General features: G+C 37.0%; 1 protein-coding gene across 3 annotated transcripts; it reads right to left on the bottom strand.

Annotated features, from left to right (window-relative positions):
- Window positions 1–1,195: 1,195 nt before the first annotated feature.
- Window positions 1,196–16,124, bottom strand: LOC102223706 (inward rectifier potassium channel 2). 3 transcript variants are annotated; one of them, XM_023330801.1, is made up of 6 exons: window positions 15,972–16,124; window positions 7,539–7,644; window positions 6,478–6,519; window positions 4,368–6,100; window positions 3,253–3,570; window positions 1,196–2,625 (listed from the first exon to the last, which is right to left on the bottom strand). In XM_023330801.1, the coding sequence occupies exons 4-6, from the start codon at window positions 5,415–5,417 to the stop codon at window positions 2,395–2,397; spliced, it is 1,599 nt and encodes a 532-aa protein (XP_023186569.1). In that variant the 5' UTR covers window positions 5,418–6,100; window positions 6,478–6,519; window positions 7,539–7,644; window positions 15,972–16,124; the 3' UTR covers window positions 1,196–2,394. The 3 variants fall into 3 exon arrangements, with proteins under 3 accessions (XP_023186569.1, XP_023186568.1, XP_014324191.1); XM_023330800.1 differs by having other exon boundaries at window positions 4,368–6,519; XM_014468705.2 differs by lacking the exons at window positions 7,539–7,644; window positions 15,972–16,124 and having other exon boundaries at window positions 4,368–6,840.
- Window positions 16,125–22,164: the final 6,040 nt, after the last annotated feature.

The following is a 22,164-nucleotide window of genomic DNA, read 5'->3' as shown; positions in this document are numbered from 1 at the left end:
AGTCAGAACTACCAAGTTACAAGTTAGAAAAATTAAATATCAAATACAGCACCCTCTGAAGTCATAACTTTCAATTGGGGAGTATAAAATCAGAGTCAATGTGGCTGCTCTGCATATTGACATGGTATGAATTGCAGGAATAAACTGTATGTTTTAATTTCTGATGGTGTGGATCTCATTGACCTATGGCATACACATCACTGTGTGGCATTAATTTGCATATTTCTTCTTTGTTTAAATGCATATACAACAGACTTGTTGGACCTCTTAGAAGCAAAACATCACCTGTTTGCCAGCTTCCTATAAAACAAGATTAACTCAGGTGTTACATAATTCCCAAACAAAGGTTTCAATTTTAAATGTAGCATTGTTCCTGTTGTAAGGCAGAAAACCAGTGGAGTTTATTAACAACCCTGGTTAAATACTACGTGCCAATAACATTTCACAAAACTTCATAAAATATTCTGTAAAATGTATGCATTTATACAATGAATGAACATCCATCCATTCAGTCTCTACACCATTTTCTGTGGGCGATCCTAAGGGGAGGTGTAGTACAATCTGGACTGGTCACCAGTCTATCCCAGCAGCAAAACAGAGACAGAAACCATCATGTACACACCTGCTCACTACTAAGGCAAGTTAAGGTAGCTATTTACACATAACATGAATATTTTTGGAAAATGGAGGAAGCAGGAGTACCTGGAAAAAGCCCAAGTATGCTCAAGAAAAACATGCAAATATGAAGCTTCTTACTGCAGGGCAATATCACAAACAACTGTTCCACCATGCAGCACTCATCATAATCTCAAAATAGATCTCATACTGTTCTATGTGAAGGACTGATTTATCAGAAAAGCAAATAAACTGATTATTTCCGCATGTGTCACTACATCTGACATGCAGAGCAGCCAAACCTCTCACTTTCCAATTAGAAGTTCATACTTCATAGGGCATTCCAGAGCATTTCTTTTGTTTTGAAAACTGGAAATTCAAACTTTCAAGTACCATGGAAACAGGGAATATAATTTCACAAACCAAAAGTTGATCCTTTAGAAAAAAATGGGTATAACAAAAATATTCTTTTAAGCACAATGCAAGAAATAAACAGCTGCAGATGAAGGGACTGTAGCTACATTTCTGAAGGCACCACATTTTCACAGAGAACCCATCTGTAATATATTTAAATTAGAAAGCTTTTACACAATTTATTGAGTTTAAAATAGATTAATATCTTATAAATATGATGTTTCAGTCCACTTGTGCAAATAAAAGACAGTTTTTACAGACACAGAAACAGCAAGACACCAAAATCTTGCCATCATCATAAAATCTGTCCCACTCCAGTCAACTGAGTCACAACTTTCTGAGGTTTCTGAAGTTTGAAGTCCTTTTGTGTCAAATTCAGAACCAGCAGCAGCGACTGAAACGCTTCACAATTTATGACACCTTTGCTCAGTTAGCACATTTTCCAAAAATGACAGAATCACAAAAAAAAATGTTCTTGTTGACATATCATATATCAGGATTCAGAAGATATTAGAGCAAGAAAATGCAAGATTAACAGATCATCTGGACAAAGTCAATATCATCTACTCGACTGTGCTTTAACACCTTACCATAGACTCTCCTGAAAACAAATAAGTAATTTCAACTCAAAATATATTAAATAAGTCAGTGACATTATAGCAAGTCAAAACATCCCACAAAAAACAAAACAAAAAAGTAGAAAGCATGCACTACACTCAGCAAGGAGAATCTGTTGAAAACTGCTGCTGGATTCCAACAGTTTCTCCTTGTCACTTTTGTTCTGCAATGAGGATTTCTGTTCAAATACCAAAGTACCCGTTCTCCAGCGTTACAGAAAGGACACTAACTATACTTACCATTGGAAATGAAACACTGAAGTGATAAGTCAGCATAGTTTTGAAAATGCATTCCTGAGTAACAACAAACTTATGTCACAACAGCAGCTGAAAGAAGCAATTTTTTCAGTTCAGAATCACTGAGAGCCAGTGACGAGTTGTAGCCAGCAGGTGGAGCTGCTGCACGTCCTTCTGATCAGGGATTAGAGTCAGATGACTGTGCTGTGGAAGTGATGGGCCAGTTGTGAGACTTAAACAAGTTTTCAATGATTCTGAAAGACTGCCAGGCCCAATCAGGCAACTAGGTCAGAGCTGTAACCAAACTCCCCAAACCTTTCTCTAACTTGTTCCTCTCTCTCATGTTTAACACTGGGTTCCAATATAAATCTAACAAATCTGGCAATGCTTAAGTAGTTGATTTTCACTTCTCGCTTGGTCTGCCCAAATAAACTTGCTTGACTCTGTCTTTTTCGTGTTATCCCCTGAAGCTCAGCTTTTTCTCTGTTTAGCAGACTGCTACCCTTTATGCTTAGTTACAGTGAAGATGTTCTTCCAAGGATGGTCTTCGGGTGGGTTGGGGGGAACAGCCATGTTCTCGATCTGCTTCTTCATCTGGGGAGGCGAGCTCCAGGGCCACTTCATTCTCGTAACAAAAGGACGAGCAAGAGCTTCCGATGTACCTCTGCTCGGCCAGCTCTTTTGCACTGCATGACGGAGTGTTTGGGATTTCATAGGTCCGGTGGAAAAATGAATAGTCAACCTAGAAAAAAGAGAGTTTCATTAGTTTAATCCTCATTTCAAAGAGTTATTAAGATGTGTCCAAGGAGCACAAAATGCAAAAGATAGGTCATTTTTGTTTTAAGATTAGAAAACATTCCTTTGACCAATAGAACACCTTCTACAAAAATCTTTTCCTGTAGTGTATGACAAGCATTAACAAAATCTAAATCTGAAAAATGTTGGACTCTTGATATCTTTAATTTGAGTACAATCATTTCAACTGAATAAAAAATTTGACTATAGGAAATAATTGTTGTTTTACTAAACTATTAGTGTCCCAATCATTGGCACCATGGCTGTTAATACTTTGAACAGTTCATTTTTGCCAATAAGCAAACATTTAGTCTTCTCGTCTAAGTCAGATTTTACATCACCAAGAGTCCCAGACATCAGCTCATTTCACAGATTTTCTATCAGATTTAGGTCTGGGAACTGAGATGGACATGGAAGACAGCAATTTAATGTCTGAATTTCAAAAATATATATCTTTATATTATCCTGGTATTTCAAAAACAAGCTTCCAGGAACCATGAACCTTTTTCATACATCTTTACCAAGGCTGCCAAGCATTTCAAAGGGCATTAATGTATTATTTCTCCTTTCTGACCTGGTAGCCGTTTTTCCTCTCAAACAGTACGGGTTCAAAACGGTGTCCCCAGAGGATTTCAGAAGCCAGATAGGAGCTGCGGCACTGCGTTGTCATCGATGTGGCCTCCACCATCCCCTCAAGTATGACCACCACCTCCAATTCAGAGTCATTCTTCAAGGTTTTTTTGTCTATCTCGAAAAAAGGTGACTCTTCATTGATTTCGTGCACTATAGTCACAGGAGAGACCAAAAAGATGCGATCGGTGCCAGTATCAAAACCCACGTTGATGTCTGCGTTGTCGAGTGGCAGATACTCCCCCTCTGGTGTCACCCTTGGCTGAAAACAGATTTGGGAAAACAGAGAAAGCGTAAGTATTTTTTAGGCATAAATTCTTATTACACTTCAAATTCAAAAAAACTTTCAAAAGGCAAAATGTTATATTTTGGAGCAAGACCAGTGTTTCTATTCACACTGCCAGTCCAGACGTTTATCTCTCATCCACCCATCTGAATATACAGTATGTAGCTCTGGCAAGTCGAAGAGTATTCCTTTGATGTTTGCAATCTTGATCCCATCTGCCCTGTTTGCACTTTGATATGGTTTTTATTTTCAAAGAGATCAAAATATTTCTGAGCTCTACTAATTTTGTTCTTAAGGAATATCTGGAGAGAGCAGACATGAACAGGTCTACAAAAGCAATGATGATGTGAAAACATTGGAAAGCACTAAATAATTTTAACTGAAAGCCTTTAAAGAATTATATTTATATTTATAGACAAAGAACAATCATCTACTAATATATGCAAGCGGAAATGGGATGATGAAGGACAATGGCTCTCAGTTAAAGAATTGTAGGCAAGTTAATCCATGGCAAATCTTCCAAACGCTAGAGAATAAAACAAACTCTCATTAACTGGGCCTTGGCAGAATACAAGCCAGATGGTCTAGAGACTCTCTCTTCCTCCCGCTTTCTGTCTCTTTTTCTCTCTTTCCCCATAACAATCTCTGGGGTGTCTTGTTTTTTTTAATTTAACCCATCTCTTGTTAAGTCCACCTTTATAATTTGGTACATTATGCAAAACTGTCCAAGTTCAGTTTTTATTGTTTTTATAGTTCATGTTTTCTCTGCTTACCTTCAGTAGTTGTGCTCTGACATGCGCCTCAACCAGGTGGCTCTTCCGTAGATTTCCCACCCTCCACATCATGCACAGTTTTCCGTCTCTCAGGGCCACCACAGCAGTATCAGAGAACACCAGAGTCTCGTTGCGCTTCTTGGGCTTGGAAATCTTCGCCATGACTGCCCCAATGATGAAGGCGTCAATAATGCAGCCCACGATGCACTGCAAAACGACCGCCAACACCGCCAGGGGACATTCTTCGGTCACGCTTCTGAATCCGTAACCGATGGATGTCTGCGTCTCCAAGGAAAACAGGAAGGCTGCCATGAAGCTGTTTACTTGAAGGAAGCATGGCTCCTCTACCACTGCATCTCTATCAGACTCTCCCCCGGAGCCGGATTCTCCTGATCCAGGAGAAGAACCGGAACTGGGGGTAATCTGAATGGAGAGGTCACCATGTGCAGAGGCAATGAGCCAGAAGGCAAAGCCAAAGAGAAGCCAGGAAAGAATAAAGGAGAGCGTGAAGATGACCAGCATCCAGCGCCATCGTACATCCACACACGTGGTAAAAAGGTCGGTGAGGTACCGCTGGCCCCTCTCGCTCATGTTGACGAAGGTGACGTTGCAGCGTCCGTCCTTGCCCACAAAGCGTTGTCGGGGCCGGCGGTTTGAGCGCTTAGTGCGTCGCCGGCTGGTAGTGGAGGGGGAAGAGAGGGAATCCTGGTCTGCTGAAGAACATCTTTCCCCTCTCCCACCTTCACTAGCGCCTTTGGTATTCCTTGGACCTGGGCACATTCCTCCTGCTCTCACTCTGCTTTCTCCTCCAGCATCTTCACCAGCTGGCTCACCGACAGCACTCTGCGTCTGTGCGTTGTTCGTGTTGCGCTGAAGAGGTAGAGCTTTGCCATTGAGGGCATGGATTGGAGAGGAGCTGATTGGGCTTCCTGACCCGGTTGGACTCTCTCCTGCCCTTGCACTTTGTGCTAGCCTCATGACCTCCTCCTCCTCCACTGGCCCATCAACCACAGCACTGAAGCGACGTTTAATACGTGCCGCTCCCATCATCTGAAGTAAAATCTCTGTATATCTCAGTGTGGCTTCGTATAGTCAGTAGATTTATTAAGAGGTTTTACCCTCAAAGTCCTCCAGTCTTTCTTAAAAAATGAGATCTTTGCGGTCCAAGCAATGACCATCAATCCAAACAGGCATTTGTTTCATCATCCACAACCGGTTGTTTGGTTCTCCAAAGTATGTAATTGTTCAGAAAATGTGGGGTCTTATGTAATTATATTTACTGGTAGACCCAATCTTTGAAGTAAATAAAAGCAGGTAATGTGCAGTGAAGGTTGACAAAAGCAAACCAAGGAGTCCCTATTTTGCAATTGCGTTCATGCGAAAGTTCATTCCGGGTGTTTCAGGGGAGAACTGACCTCAGCATGCGACACAAGAGCATGCAGGGCTGGTAAAGTTCAGTTTAAACCAATAAAAAGAAGGTATAGAGGTTTTGAGCAGGCATCATTTGATGAAGAATATAAACTGAAACTGCATTGCAGTTGGGTAATGCAAATAGAAGCATTTTAAGATCACTAAGCTCATGATGGCATACATTTCATAACAATGCAAATAAGTGCAAAACAAAACCTATTTGACTTCCGTCTGAGCAAACTATTCCAGAAAATAACATGCAGAAAAGTAGGAGAAAAAAACATGCAGTCTTACAATGAAAGATATTTCCAGGTTTACATCCACTTGGAATTAGCATGAGGTAAAAAAGACACAGTAGAATGAAAGTTCTGTTTTAGACTAGACATGTCATCACAAAAAAGTAAATACAAACCAAAAAAACTAAAAGTGCAGCTCACTTGAACTATTTTAATAAATTGATAAGTAGGAAGGTCACTTTTGCAGTAAAAGCCCAACTGAATGTTATATATTGGTCATCATTCCTTATTTGATCATGTCACAGCTTTCGCTATTTCACATTTACTTTCTAAAAGACTACAGATCTGTATGGTGGACATTTTGAACTTGTTTAATGTACTGACCGTTTTACTGCAAATATTAATGTTTAGATTTCTACTTCTAACTATCACCGGCAGGAGACAACACCTCAGAACGGACGTACCTCATTACAAAACTGCATTATGACTCGGAAATCACTTAACACCTGACAAAAGTGGGGAAGAAAACAACAAGAAAAGATTACTATGATCTATCTCAAGAGAAACCAATAATTTTAAGTTTCTAAGTGATTAATTCAAATGTAAAGCAAAGGTAAGTACACAGATCACTTTCTTAAAGTTCTCAGCATTTGAGCGCAGATGAGAAAGCTGGTGGTAGTAGAAGATAGACAAATTACTGAAAAATAGGCTGCCATGAAGGGAAAACATTTCTGTGGATTTAGATCTCTTAAATCCTTGTTGTTTGACAAAGACAACAGAAACTGTTGTTTGATAACAAGATAATCATAATAAAATAAAATGCAATATAAAAAAACAACATGGACTACATTTTTAAAATTAATCATTAAGATTAAATTAAAACTGTTGCGCAAATACACCGTTCAAATAAAAATGTGCTCGTTGAATTACCTTGCTTAACCAGTTTATGTGACAATAAAGGCTCTTGGTCAAAAAATGACCCCAGAACCAAAAGTCATACCACTAAAAACACAAAAACTACCCAAAACAACAGAGAGCAGCAGCTTTGATATTTGTGCAAATACAGAAAAATACAGGTTTATAACAAATAAAAATGGGGGAATAAATCCCTCCTGAAGTGAGAAATGACATAAGGGTTCATCTTGACTTGTGCGTTGACCTTGCTTTGTTATACATGATCAGTAAGAGCGAATTTTCGATGTAAAGGAGGGAGGATCACTGGGCAGTCTGCCGTTTGTCCAGTTCCCTTTAATCAGATGCCAGGATTGGATTTGTGATCCTTTGGTTTGGACTGTCGGGACCTGACATGCAGCCAATCTTGAAAATAAATTTAGACAAACAAAAGGAGTAGAAATGTGAGAAACGCACCAGTTAAAATACTGTTTGCCAGAGAAAACTTATGAAGCAAAATCTTTAAAAAAAACAGAGTGAAGCTCCGTCAGAATTATTTTTGTTTTCATTAAATTCTTAAAAGTTACGACATAATATGACGTATAATAAGATTAATGACAAGGATGATTCCTACCAGTGCTCCATTGCTGGTTTCTCACATCTACTGAGTGGATTATCTTTCTGTCGGCAGTCCTAACCATGAAGAATAAGTTCATCACAAGGATCCATGCAGGCACAGGCTGTGAAGAAAAACATTAACACTAAATCTCTCTGCTTATTTAACCGTTGCATGTTATTTTTTTTACACATTACAACCACAGACATCATTGTGGTATTTTTTTTTCTCTCTCTATTGACAGAGACCAACACAAAATAGTATGATGATTCACGGTTTTCAAATGCTTTATGAATAAAAAATTGCATTTGTATTCAGACTCCCTACAAAAGGGATCAGCAACCATTCCCATTTCTCATTTTCCCTTTGGCCGAGACTTACAAAATTCATTTAGAGCCACAATAGAAATCTTTGAAACCAAATGACTTAATTTTTAAAAATGCCTCCAATAAGGAATTTCTTTAGCTTGTTAAATTAAAGAACAGCAATTTTTTTTTCAATAAACCTCTTATTAAATTTCTATAGAAAATGACAGCAAAACGTTTGTAGTTTGTAATCTACTTTTTTTTTGTGAAAACGTGCAGATATTGTATGATCTACAGCAAGAAAAGCAGATGTGTGATTGAGGACAACCATTATAGTGGATGCTCAGGAATCAGCTGACATTAAAATGTCTCTATTAACTTTAATTAGAGCAGGTTCTGTGGAGTTTATGAAAGCCAAACAGAAATTTATCAAACATCTCATGTTCTTCCATAAAAGAAATTAACTGTTCTGCCAATACTTTTCAAAACGTTTTGACATAAAAGGGATCTAACCCAAAGCTTTCTACCACATTTGCTGTGAAAAACTATGTGGCTCTAATGTGACAAATGTGAGAAGTTTGTAAAATCTTATAGGGAGCACAACACCGACCATTTGACAGACAGGGTTTGAGGCTTAATTGGCAGAAGACTGAGATTGGGGCTGAGAGGAAGAACCAGGACAAACTGTCTCCAAGAGATGATTAGGGGGTGATGGGACGGTGTTGATGTGCGAGGGATTACAGCTGCACTCCTGACTTGTGTAATGTTCACAGCAGGGTTTGCTAATCCTCAGCCCACTTGCATAACAAATAAAACATAAAAAAGCAAACCGTATGGTATATATTAACATGCACCAGATTTAGCTTAAGAAAAAAAAAAACACTGAATAAAAGAGTCTGGTTAAAACATGCAATGTAAGGTGAATTAACAAACAGCATAAGAATCATAAGAAGAACAACCAACTTGATACTCGGTTGCAGAGATGCAGCTTATTAAAAAACACAAATTTTATGCCTAAGACTTGATTCTGTATCACTGTTGTTTTATAAATGCAATAAATACTTAAAAAGACTTGGGTTCAAAAGTTGAACTGAAAAAAAGTATTGATTTAGAGTGATGGCATCGTAAAACTGCTTAAATATTTACACCGTCATTAAAATGTCTTCATTTTGAAGTCTTAACTTTTATAAAATAGTAATTTTATGGCCAGCTGTATTTACTTAAGAAAACTTCATGAACAAATTCACGAGGAGGCTGTTATGACCTTGGTGACTGCAGTATCCTTCCATCCAGGAAACTGCCAAATAAACAATCTCTCAGGTCTGCAATCTGCCTCTGGACAACAGCAGGAGTGGTTGGAGGAGGTGATGAGGGATGATCATGCGTTTGTGTACAGCACTGGTCCTATGAGAGAGTCCTGCTGCAGCAGCTTATCGTGTCAAGGTGGCAAATATCCCAAACTACTCCAGATACAAAAACATTCACGGAAGGGTACATTGGAAAATTGTTCAAGAGAAGCTGATGGGCTATACTGCCCAGAATCAAGCCACGAGGGAACGAGTCGGAAGAAAAAATGTTCAAGTATTATGTTTTTCTCCCCGTTGTCATATTTTGTTTCATTTGTTGATCTGTTATGATGATAATTAAGAGCGAACAACGCTTCATAAATCTATACACATTTCATTATTGTACAACTGATCAGCTTAACTAACAAAAAATACTATTAACTAATGCTTAATTGCTATTATTATCGTATTAGTTGATACCAAAAAGAAGGATCAGTTCAGCCTCCAGTCTTTTTATGGTTCCTTTCAAAAGACACTTTGAGGCTGGATTAAGGTTCGGTAACATTGTTTCATTGTACAAAGAGATCCGCGAGGACAAGAGTAAAAGAAAAGGCCACATTTCCACAAGTGAACATTTCCACTCATGTTTGAACCAAAACATTAAGGCAGCAGTGGTGTTCAAAGTCTCTCCCTGGTTTAACACACTTGGATCCAATGACGGCTCATTAGGAGGCCTAAGAAGAACACTGACATGCTGAAAAGGTTTTTACTACCACCAGGGAGAGAACTAACACATGCAGAATGCCGGCCCTCCACGACCCACTTTCAAAACCACTGCATTTAGGTATCTGCTAGAAATCAAAGGTGAATTATCACTGTAATTTCAATTATACATAAAGAAAAAAAACCCCACGAAGGTTGAGAATGGTTCAAATTTAAAGTTTTGAATTAGCTGCCAAATATCACCAAATCAATAAGTAGGATGCTGTTTAAACCAGACTGGATGGTGATAATGAATATAGAAAAGGTAATACAAAGCATAAGGTAGTTTAATTTTTAATTTTATTTTTTTGCAATTTCATATCGTAGCAGATTCATAGTTGACTTTTAAAAAATACTTTTTCTTGAAATTTACTTCTGAAAGAAAAATTCAGAAAGAAAAAAAAGACAAGAAAGAAAACAAGAAGCATCACATTGTGTTTATTTGACTCTTTTGTTTGTTTTGTCTGTGGTTGTTTTGCAAAAATGTATTATTTTTATTTGTATTTTTTTTTTAAAGGGCACATCTACTGATTTTTAAAGATTTATCCAGATTGTAAAGATTTTGTGCACAGAGTCGGATTTAAGAGTTGCTGAACTGGTTTTGAATAAGTTTCATTTAGCACTCTCTGTTTTATGCTAATGTTAATTGACCTAATCTGTCACATTTCCTGGCTTTAAACTCACAGTTTGACTTGATGCATATTTACAAACTGTTTGAAGTATTTGATTGTTTTAAATAGGCTGATGAAGGAAGAGTTGACTCAACAAGCAGGCACATATGTAAAAGACAGAAGAGAGAAGCCACAATGGAGACATCAATACCTAATATTGATCAGTGAAGGTCGGAAACCAGGCCACATATTGGCTATCTGTCTCTCAGAGTCACGTGGCTCACCGCTGAACACATTTCTCTTCATCTCTTTAAAGTTTAGCAAATCTATGCAATTTCTCCTCACAAATCAGACACTTTTTGTGCTTCATATATAAAACGCAAGACTCAAACATCTAAAATAAACAAACATGAGATCTTCAAAGTCCTTTCACTTCAATCTGTTTAAAAATTGTAACAGGAGCTTCCATTAAATGGAAATTGTGGCAGCGGTATCTTGCTTTATTCTTAAAGCTGTATTTCTTGTCAAAACTAAAAGACTAATCTACCCATAATGCCAGAGCTCACGAGGATCCCAGGTGATATGAATGCTTATGTAACCCACAAAAAGACTCGAATCATGTCAGCACTTAATCTAAATACCCCCAAAATATACAAAGAGTCAACAATCTTTAAGCTAGACTAAGATTAGTCTGATTAAAGGTACAAAGGGAGTTGATAACTTAAAAAAAAAAAAAAACACATGCTGGCACAAATGATTTTCTCCGCATCCTACAATAAACACAAACAAGAAGTCATGTTGACATCTGTTCTTAATCTGTTAATTGAAACTATTTCTGCTGCTGCGCCTCCCTCAGTTGCGTGCAGAGATAAAGACCAAGTTTTAATCCGTAGGGGGTTGAGATGTTGCAGGTTGCAATGGGTTAGTTAGAACTCTACACAATTCTTTTCCAGTTAAGAAGATGCCCAAGACACATAAACAAATAAAAACAAAACATTGAGAAATATGGCACTATTTATAGATTTCATTTGAATATTGCAAATAACTTACATGGCACTCATTGTTCAATTGTTTGAAGGTCTCCTTACAAAGATTACACATAAAAGGTTTCTAACTTCCTAAAATATGTTTATGAAGTTTGTCATGCTCAACATAAACATCCATTCTGTATGTTTTTTTTGTTTTTTTTTTTAATAATGCCATAATTTCTGAACGTATCCCAGCTGCTCTGTTTAAGTTTGTCCCAAAAATTTTATTCCAGCCTAAAACTCTTATCTTCAAAACTGGAGCAATGAAGGATTCATGCTGTACTAGATCATCTTTTTTCCAACACCTTCAACTATGTGGCTTTGGTTTAGATGCCTTGAGTATTTATACCCATTGAACTTTTACACATTTTATCACGTTACTTTCTCCAGCTTTAATGTACTGGACCGAGATTTTATGTGACAGACCGACACAAAGTCTTAGTGATAGAGAAAGGGAGTAAAAATCATCTTTTTCAATTATTTTTTCCAAATAAGATCAGAAGAATGCAGCTTTAAGCCCGTTTTGGTTATACTTTGTACTATTTTGCTTTTACAGCTGTGAGTATTTTGAAGGTCTGTCACTCAACTTTGCAAATCTTAAGGGATTTTGTTTGTCCATTCTTCTTTGCAAAATAGTTGAAGCTCAGTCAGGTTGGACAGAGAAAGCTGCAAACCTCACTTTTCAAGCCTGGAAACAGATTGTTAGTTGAACTTATTGGTGGACTTTGACTAGTTCTTCAAATATACGCATTTTCTTCGAATTAAACAATTAAATTATGGCTCAGACTGTATCTTTAGAGTCAATTCCCTGCTTCCGTTTCAGCCTACAGTAAGTTTTCTTTTAGGATTACCCTAGAAGAATCTTCGTCCATCTTCATACAAACTCTGACCAGCTTCCCTGTCCTCAACGTAGAAAAGCATCACCATCGTGATTTACCAACTTTCCCAGTGAGAATCATGTGTTCAGGGTGATGTGCAGTGCTAGTTTCCTAACACCTACAGAAATCTGCATGTAAATCAAATAGTTTAATCTTTGTTTAACCTGACTAAAGCACAGTGTTCCACATGTTTACTGTGTTCTCAGGCAAAGCTTTTTAAAGTTGTATTTTAAAATGGTTTTCTTCTTGCCACTCCTCCATAAAGCCATTATTTGCAGAATATATAGCAAACAAACTATCCCAAAGAAAACATTTACCTCTTGGCTGCTTCTCTGATTGGTGCTATGGGGTCTTCACTTAACAGTTTATGATTAGGTGAATATGCAAAGCAGTTGTTTAGTAACTAGCTGTAAAAGAGAGAAGAAATCCAAATACAAATGCATGCCTCACTTTTCAGATTTGGTTTTTTTTTTTAATAAAAGCCTTGATAAGTATGAATAATTTATTTTCCTTCATAATTATGCACTACTTTGTGTTGCTCTATTGCATTTTCTTGCTATGAAACATATTGAGCGTGCGGTGCTAATGTAACACGATACAAAAAAAGTTACTAAATGCTAAATGAAAAAAGTCAAGCCTTTTTTGCTGCCTACAGCAGTTTGATAATTAATGGGAAGCTCATGCAAAACTGATCAATAATTGTACATGAACCAATGGGTTTGAATGGTTTTAGCAGGAACAAAAGGTAAAAAAAACAACAGAGTGCTTGAACAGACTATAAAATCATGAGCAAATAACACATTTTCATCACAGAGCACAGATGTTTTCTGAAATGATTCATTTGGAAATATAAAACTTCATTTTGTTACAAATTTCACTGCTAAAACAGACATATCTGCTGCTTGGTTTCATAGTGGCACCGATATCTACTTTAACGAAGAATTTGTTGATGCCCATCAATCTGGAAAGCATTACAAGACTGTGTTATTTTTCATAAGTGGAATACATTTAAGGCAGTTGCAGGGTTTCCCCCAGAAAACTTGCTAAGCCCGATGGTTGGGTGCTAAAGCAGTCATTCATCCAGCGCCCCGCCGTGTTTCTGAGTTAAAAAATGTTTAAAGTTGACAGGAAATTTGAAAATATCACTAGATAATAATGTGTTATTGAAAGATTGGAAAATTAATACCTGAACACCAACTAAAGTTTAATTTTTTTTTTTAAAAGGCTTATTTTTAAAATTTTACTGCAATGTATTGAACAACTTAAAAAACTCTTTCATTATGATCCTTCTTTTAACGTACATTGAAATAATTCGCTTTTGAGACTTTTCCGAGTACAATTCAGTCAAAATCGTTTTAAGCAACATTAGGCAAATCTTAGTCCAAATTATGTTAGTTACTTAGATCAGGCAAGGCTAAGTGCACCCCACAGCCTATAGAACCAACTTTAGTACTTGCAGTAGCTGATTTAATCAGTCTCCTACATATCAGTAGAAGATCTAATTATTGAACATTGCTTCAGTTGACTGAAGCTTGCAGGAATTTGTTGCAAAACACGCTGAACAGCTTTGCAGTCCTGGGTTCAAATTTTAACTGGGATCTTTTGGTGCTGAATTGGCATGTTATCTCAACAACTACATGCTTGTCAGATTAACTGGAGGTTATCCTTGGACATGAGTGTCTCTCCCTGGTGATGCACTTGTACATTGTGTACCAGACCTCAAAGCCACTGAGCATTGGAGATAGTCACCAGCCAGGACGCGACGCTGGCCAGGAACAAGACGTATGGACGTTCCTGAACACATCTTCTTTAAACTGAGATCATAAAGCAGTGCAGTGAAAAAGTAATTGTCCAAATAAGGATTTCATTTATTAAACTTATGAGCGCTACAGTGCTCTAGATGTTGTTCTGGGTTCTTTTCTCACCTCTTGGATGAGTTGTCGAATCATTTTTGGGATAATTTTGGTAGCGCAGCCACTCCTGCTTCTCATCTGTATTCAAGTTTCTTGAATTGGGAAATGATGCGTTGAGATTTTTGGCCCTTTATTGCCGGACAGGTTCTATCTGAGGGATTTCTTTATTGTACGGGACAGGCAGTAACATTTTTAAAAGCAGGCAGGTTGATGTGATTGGTGTTTTGTTTTCACTGAAGAAATAAAATAATCTTTTTTAAAACCATTTCTATGTCTCTGGTTGACTTTTTTCTGATCCTGAAATTAGCTTAGAAATCTGAAACATTTAAGAGTGCAAAACAGAAAAAGGAGATTATTTTTTATACATTGTAAAAACACAATCTTGCGCAACATCAAGCATTTATAATGATAGTCTTTACAAAGACACCACCACCCCTCCACAACATACTTCCCTAAAAAAATCCTGAGCCATGCATGCTCTGCCACTCGATATAAAGTCGCTTTATCTAAAAGTGCCAATAGCTGCTATGAATGGAACAGCATCCACTTCCTGCTTTATATAGGACATTCACAACCATGACAAGCGGTGGCTAACCAGTTGAGAACAACTGTATCAAACCAAATCTAAAACACAGCAGTGTTCCTGATGGCCTCATGGGAGCTCAGAAAATAAAAAAAAGGGATTAACCTCCAAATCATCAGGGCATGTCAAACCCTGTGGCCTCCTTATCCATCCAGCTACCTTTGGTTTGTTTACTGCAGCAATGATATCTACAAAGGTTTTCCTTATTCATCAGATCACCACATTTAACACATTTTAATGGACTATGTACTGAATGTACATGTACTTCTAGCCTCAAACCATGTAGCAGCAGTGCACACATTTTGTTGGGGGGATAGTTTAAAAATAGATTTAAAGTCCACAAAAAAAGAAATTCTGGATGTTTTCTGATTAAAGACAAAAAACAACTAAGTTGCACATTTTATGATATGTAAAATATGTATAAATCCAAAAGTCACATAATTACACATTGAAGGTTGTGTTTATCCGATTAGGTTGTGAAATCCTGAGTTGAAAGAGAAACAACCAAAAGATAATTAGAGTACAATTCATGCATCTCCTTATTATTCAGATATCAAACAAGATCTTGCAGTTTGTGGTAAAATGTAAATTGTAAAATTGACAGGTGGTCTAGATACAACTGTCAATTTTAGAAAAACTTCAGATTTATTTCCTTGGCTGTGGTTATCTTTCTTTCCAGATCTCATCAGTGTCACATCACTGAAGGGAAAGATTAAACTTAAGAGTTACTATGAAAAATATAAATAAAACATTAATATTTAAGTTAGATATAATACTTTAATACATACGATGTATTGCTTATGTATAATTGATTGATTACTAATAATATTTAATATTTAGACTAGAATGAAGAATGGAGGGGAATTGCGTGATGAATAGTCGCAGTCACAGATTTTTCCAATACTGACAGACAGACTGAATTAAACATGACCAAGACTCTAGAGCTGATATCGCACAAACCAAAACTAATCAACAAGTAAGCCGACACTCATGAGTTTAACAGCATTAGATCCCTAAACTATAAGAGTGCATTATCTTTTAATATCAGCAGCTATTAAGAGTTTAGATTAGCAGAATTCACTCACCCTCGATGTGGGATTTTTTCACAGTCAAACAAGCGCCAAACTCGGTTGTTTTTCATTAAAAGTTAAGGTTACTTTTTTGGGGAGGGGAAAAGTTGTAAAAGGAAAAGAAATCAAAGTAAAGCTCTGGGAGAGATATCCTGCACCGACGCTCTGTCCGCGTGCCTTGTCCAAGCGCGCTCGTCCAATCAGCGGCGTGCACGAGCCCGCGCGCAGCGGCTGCATTAGATCCTCCAGCTGCTGCTGAATCACGAGGATTAAATCTGAATTTCTCTCGGAAAAGTGACGAAGAAACGCACCCATAAGTGTACTTACATTTATAACTATATACAATTTTCTCTTTAGTTTAAATGGATTTAAAAAAAATGCATTTAGTAATTTAAAATCTGACATGAAAGCTATAAATAACAAAGTAGGTCAATTTTCTTACTTTCATTGTTTATTTATATCTTATAATATTTTCGACTTACTAAAGTTTTCTATCATATACTCACACCTTAGTCTTCTTAACAAACAATATATTAAGATTCAGAAATGAAAAGTTACTGTTAATTTCGCCATGCATTTATATTTCACAATAAGAACAAAAGTCAAAGACCTTTCAGACAGTTAGCTTTTTGTGAGTGATTGTGAAACAAAGACTGAAAGAGGGCGCCAGTATGTGTGTATGAGGGTATGTGTTACTTAATCTGATTTAATCCCAGTCAAGAGAACCAGGAGGTCCTATGATGTCATGGGCTCAGTAGTTCTGTAGAAAAGGGGATCAGACAGAGGATAATAAAGAGCAAAACTGCAAAAAAAAATAAAATAATGAAATAATCAAGATGCAATGGACAACCTATTGCTTTTTAACATTATCAATGCCGAGTAAACATTATGTACAAGCTGCTGTGCAGGGCCTATTAAATTGCATAAGTGTTTGTGTGAAAACACTCTTGCAAATGTAATTGAATCATGGAAAACTGTCAGGGAGGAGGGGCTGAAACTGAAAGAATCAGCAAGGCAGGAAAGTGATGTGGGGAGATATGATTATGTCAGCAAATTACCACAATAACAGCTAACTGAACCATGATCAAAATTACATTTAGAAAATGTAATTTATATAAATACAAGAACATCTAAAAACACTAGTCAACTTATTTCTGAAAGTGGAACTCATATTTTATATGCATTTCTGCATTCCATGCCTTACAATTCTCCCTGAAACTTTTGATTTGATTTGCTTTGCAGTCAATTCAAGTCTGTTTCCCTGTTGCTTCATTTTTTACCACACTTTTCCTTTTACTCAACTTTGCAATAAAATGCTTTTTTAGTAATCCTTGCTTGGCAAAATGTCCACATCATGAAACAACACTGGCAGAAAATGGGTTTTCATGATACTGCTTCTTAATGGGGTCTAAAATATTAAGTGAAAAAACAAATGAGAAATGTTTCAAGCTGGTTATTTTTGATCGTTTTTGTTTAGCATACAAAATATGAAGCTGCAGTTTAATGGACCTGATTGTTGTAATGTTCTTACCTTTTCTTAATAAACTGGATATTTTAAACTTCAGTCGTGCCAACAGTGTTCATTTCCATCTGCTAAACTGTGAGCCAGTATTTCCATTTACTCATTTAAAAGAGTAAATGGTAAAACTTACCTTTTATATTAGCAATTTAAGATGGTGGTCGACTCAGCAAAGGAGAGAGCAACCCCTCTGTGTTTTACATGTTCTGCATTTGTTTTCTAAATACAGCATTTAAGAACATTTAATGATCACCGTTGAATAAGGATGTACGAATGTAATACTGATCTCAGGCCACCAGTGGGCAGATTTAAACTAAATATCTATCCAGCAGAGACCCTCCAAAGAAACTTGTCTCTCAAGAGACACACTGACTGTTACATGTCTGAGCTTATTCTTTAAAAACGACCCATTATTTTCAGGTCTGTAACGTTGCCATATCTTCTTTTTTTGTTTTGTAACTTTAGAACCACATAATTCAATGTATTTTAATGGATCTTTAAGTGATGTAATATGTAAATGAAGTCATGAATGACTATAAAACAAGGGCTTTGTTAGAAATATTTAGTATATTATCTTGTGTATGTTGTGATCTTATATTCACTGTGTTTGATGTGTGAAGTCGTTGTACTGTTTCTCCCCATTGTTCTGTGAGTTTTCAGCTCCTGCCTTGCAGCAGAAGGAATTAACAGGAACTGAACTCAACCTTCAGCTCGTAGGTGCGGCGTATCTGCACTCAACATAACAGAAGAAATAACTGAAGAAACGGCAACCTATGTAACTGACTTGAGACAACAGAATAAGCTATGTAACTAGGGACCGGCGCTAAGGAAATAAAAAGCGAGGGTGCGACAGAACTTGCTTCAGGTCGTGAAGGAGATTGTAACTGAAGCAGGTTCCTGTCCGTCTTCCTTGCAAAAAAAACTCAACTCTCTTGTCTTTCTCCTTTTTGTGTGGTGTTTAAATGTAGGTTGTTTGAACCTGACAGGCTTCATCAAGAAAGTCCCAATCTGAGTTCAAATCTCTGCATGGGGTCTGTCTTTCTGCACAGAGTTTGTATGTTATCAATGCCTGGGATTTCTGCTGGGGTGAAATTTCAAAAACAAATCTGATAGGTTAATTGGTCTTTGTGTTGCTCTTATGTATGATGAGTGTGTACATGCATGATTGCTGTGTATCTGTGTTGCTCTGTCCATGGTGTGGTCTGTCTCTCTCCAGTTGACTACTAGGGATAGGCACCAGTCCTCTGTAATTGAGGACTGATGAATCATTGTAAAGCAGAAGGAAAATTACTTCTTTTCTTAAAATGTTTTTAAAAACAAAGATCTCAATATGATGGTAAGCATTTGAATCCTGTCTCTCCTATTCAACACTTGGTTGGAAGATATCCTGCTACATCTGTGACATTTTTGTGCACTTTTCTCTACAAAATAGCTCAGTCAGGGGGAATGGAGGGAGTTTTCAAGTCTTGCCACAGATTCTCATTTGGAGACTTTGACCGGATCATTTTACTACAAGAATATTCTTCATGATCCATATAATTTTATTGTAGCTCTGGTTGTATTTTGTTGGACAATCTCAAATATTTTGCTACAGGATTGGCCTGGAAGAAAACCAGTAACTCTGACCTGACCTGATTCCCTATTGAGAAGAATTCCCCACAGCATAGGGAAATAGTCAATTCAGTGCACCGTGCAGTGTTAATTTCCACCACCTTCTTTCATATGTCTGCTGATTCCCCTTCAATGTTGGCAAACAACAATCAGCCCAAATTTATAAAGTAAACTACTATTAGTTCAACAAATCAGACCGATGCTTTTCAGATTGAAAATGATAAAAAAAAGGCCTCTACTTTTATAGCGCTTAGAAAGAACTTTTACAAAACAGCCTTTAAGTAGGTATTAAACACAATTTTCATTAAGATGTGGTAATTAGTCTGATGTAACATGAAAATCGTACTTTTCTTCTGCAGTACATTTAAAAAATCGTCGTAATTGCCAGAAACAGCTGTTAGAAACCATCAGTCTGTCATGACTGAAGTTAGTGAACATTACTGAACACTGAAAAAACCAGGAGCTTAAATATTGAGGCAGTGGTAGAAAATGACAAAGCAACCAGATGAACTAATCAGAGGAAATGTTGTTCAGAAAGCAGGGAAGCTCAGGGAAAAAGACTAATGAACACAGAGGGAGCTGAGCTGGGACTCAAAGGATGTGGAAACCAAAAAGAGAAAAAGGTTGACAATAATCTAAGATAAATACATTTAAATTTACACAGAACAAAGGAATTAACTCATATGTAAAGACCTTTCAAACAAAACCGAACACAGAGAAATTAACTGAATATGGGAAGACTTGAAAATGATCAAAATGCAAACACAAATTAAAAACAAAACAAGCACCTGTGGATGGTCAAACAATGTCATTTATCTAAATAATGTGTTTCACTCAGTGAATTGACACACTAAAATTAATTCAATTTTCAATAATATCCTAATTTATTGAATATGGCTGTCGCTATCCTGTCAACCTGAGCTGGAGATCTCTGTAGCTCCTCCATAATCACCATGGGCATCTTGGCTGCTTCAGTGATTAATGCTCTTCTTGATCCTCTTAGTGGGTCTATAGTTGTCTACAGTTTCTATTCTCTGAAGACCTTGAAAGCGATAGATATCATTCTGCAACCTAACTGTGTAATAGTTCCTCGGAAAGTAAATTTCTTTTTTTTTTTCATTTTCACAAAAAAATCCCAAGTAACATAAAAAAAATGATCTTGCTGCTTCTGTTATGCTCCAGACTGGCTGATTTGAACTCTGCAGATGGTACAAACTGAGCCTCATGAGTAACACGTTCCAGATTGTATAATGATAACACAAAGTCCAGATGAAGTGCTGCAGAATATGAGGGAAACGTGCATCCCTCAGAACAATGTGTTCTCTGCAGACTCACTTTAGGTTCAGGCCCACAAGACAGATTTCACTGATGGATCATTTTGGACAGCAGAATCTGCTGAATCAACTCCAGAACAGAAAACAAAGAGCTGCTGGACCTAAAAGTGGAGACTGGATGACTGGATGATCCATTTTTCATATTTAGGATCACCACATCAAGGCGACCTTAGTTTGGTCGCTAATTTATATATTTACATATATTTCAGGATATTCTGCATCCCTTCAAACAATCGAAAAATAGTGTAAAAATAATTGTTTCAGTAGTACAGCATGTCCAAAAAATGTTGTCTTATGGCTCAATGTATAGCAAAGCTACAATTTCAACTTTATTTGTGCCCACAGGTAAAATGTTACACTCCTTGCTTTAAGACCTCATGTTGTCGCTCATGCAAAGCACAATAGATACATTAAATAAATGTAAAAATATAGATTATGGTCTAAACATAATTCTTCTGGAACTTATGATAGACTAAATTCACCTTCAAGAGTGAAAAATGTTTTTTAGAAATAAAAGTTGAACCACTTTACCAATACATCCTTTAACCTTTTAAGGTCGACGCCCGCCCTGTGGCGGGCATGACGTCATGTTTCTGTGTGTGTTTTTTGCTCCAATGTGATAATAAATTTTGTCAAAATGAAACAAACACTGTAAAATCACAAAGTTTAGGATGTTCTGAAAATAATGATACCAAACAAGGTAAGGTAAATAGTTTTTATGGTGGAAATATAAGGGTAAATTCAAAATTAGACCAAAACGGCCATTTAGACCCAAGACTCCAAAGGGTTAAAATCATATCAGAATGGAAACTTCCTCTTAGGCGTTTCCATGAGGTGTCGTCATAGGTTTTCTGTAGTTACGCTCTGAATCTTTTAAAATGTATTTTACCTGCTTGAAAGATAGAGGTCATTAAACACTACCTCTATCAATGCTGCAGGATAAACTCCTGATTTGGGTATTGAGGGGGTTGGAGGTGGGTAAAACAGGGGATCAATAACTCATCACAAGTCAAGACGCAGGTTGGTCCAGCAACCATTTGTCATCTACAAAAATGTCCGCCCATTTAATCAAGCCTATTGCACACTGAGGACAGTCAACTGGCTGGCAATTTGTTAGGCGGTTTGTTCAGAAACAGGCTAATTAATGAAATGAAAGGGGAAAGCAAAGACGGCCAGGAGGAGGTTAGGAAGCTGTTAGGCATTTACGTGTTGGAGGATTTGTCATATTGTGACTGTCTTCTGATTGCTGATGCAGAAAATAAAGACATGCAGAAAAATGAAGCTGATTTCCTGCAGGAAGAGTCAAATTGTGACAACACTAAACTCCGTCTTGCTCTTTCCAGACCATCTTCATCAAATCTGACAGAGCTTGCGTTTATTGACTTGTGGGGGTGGAATACTGATGGATGAAACGACGTTTAGATTAGTATTGGTAAAAACTAAAAAAAAAGAGAAAACATATTGTTTTACTTAAACCTTATTATGCTCTGCTTTGTGATGATCTATAAAATCCCTTCAGAAAACATTGTAGTTTGTGGCTGTAAAGTGGCAAAATGTGAAAAATTAAAGAAAGATTCAGCTCACTGAAAATGGGATCTCAGCTTAATTTTATTTATTTATTCTTTGAGGGTCTCAAATAACTTTTTATTTCACATCTGACTGAAACTAAACATATATTTTTTTGTTTTACAAGCGCAAAATTGAAACAGCTAAATATTTCAGACTATTGGAGTCAACAGCTTAG

This window comes from Xiphophorus maculatus, chromosome 3 (genome assembly GCF_002775205.1).
Source record: "Xiphophorus maculatus strain JP 163 A chromosome 3, X_maculatus-5.0-male, whole genome shotgun sequence".
Lineage (NCBI taxonomy): Eukaryota > Metazoa > Chordata > Actinopteri > Cyprinodontiformes > Poeciliidae > Xiphophorus > Xiphophorus maculatus.
This window is presented reverse-complemented; position numbering and strand designations above follow the sequence as displayed.

What these genes read in the sequence shown, in the direction of transcription:
- LOC102223706 (XM_023330800.1), bottom strand. Translation starts at nt 5,417, where the DNA reads ATGATGGGAGCGGCACGTATTAAACGTCGCTTCAGTGCTGTGGTTGAT. An exon ending in TCAGAGCACAACTACTGAAG is followed by an intron (nt 3,571 to 4,367) that starts GTAAGCAGAGAA and finishes ATCTGTTTTCAG; the next exon opens with CCAAGGGTGACACCAGAGGG. An exon ending in AGAGGAAAAACGGCTACCAG is followed by an intron (nt 2,626 to 3,252) that starts GTCAGAAAGGAG and finishes TCTTTTTTCTAG; the next exon opens with GTTGACTATTCATTTTTCCA.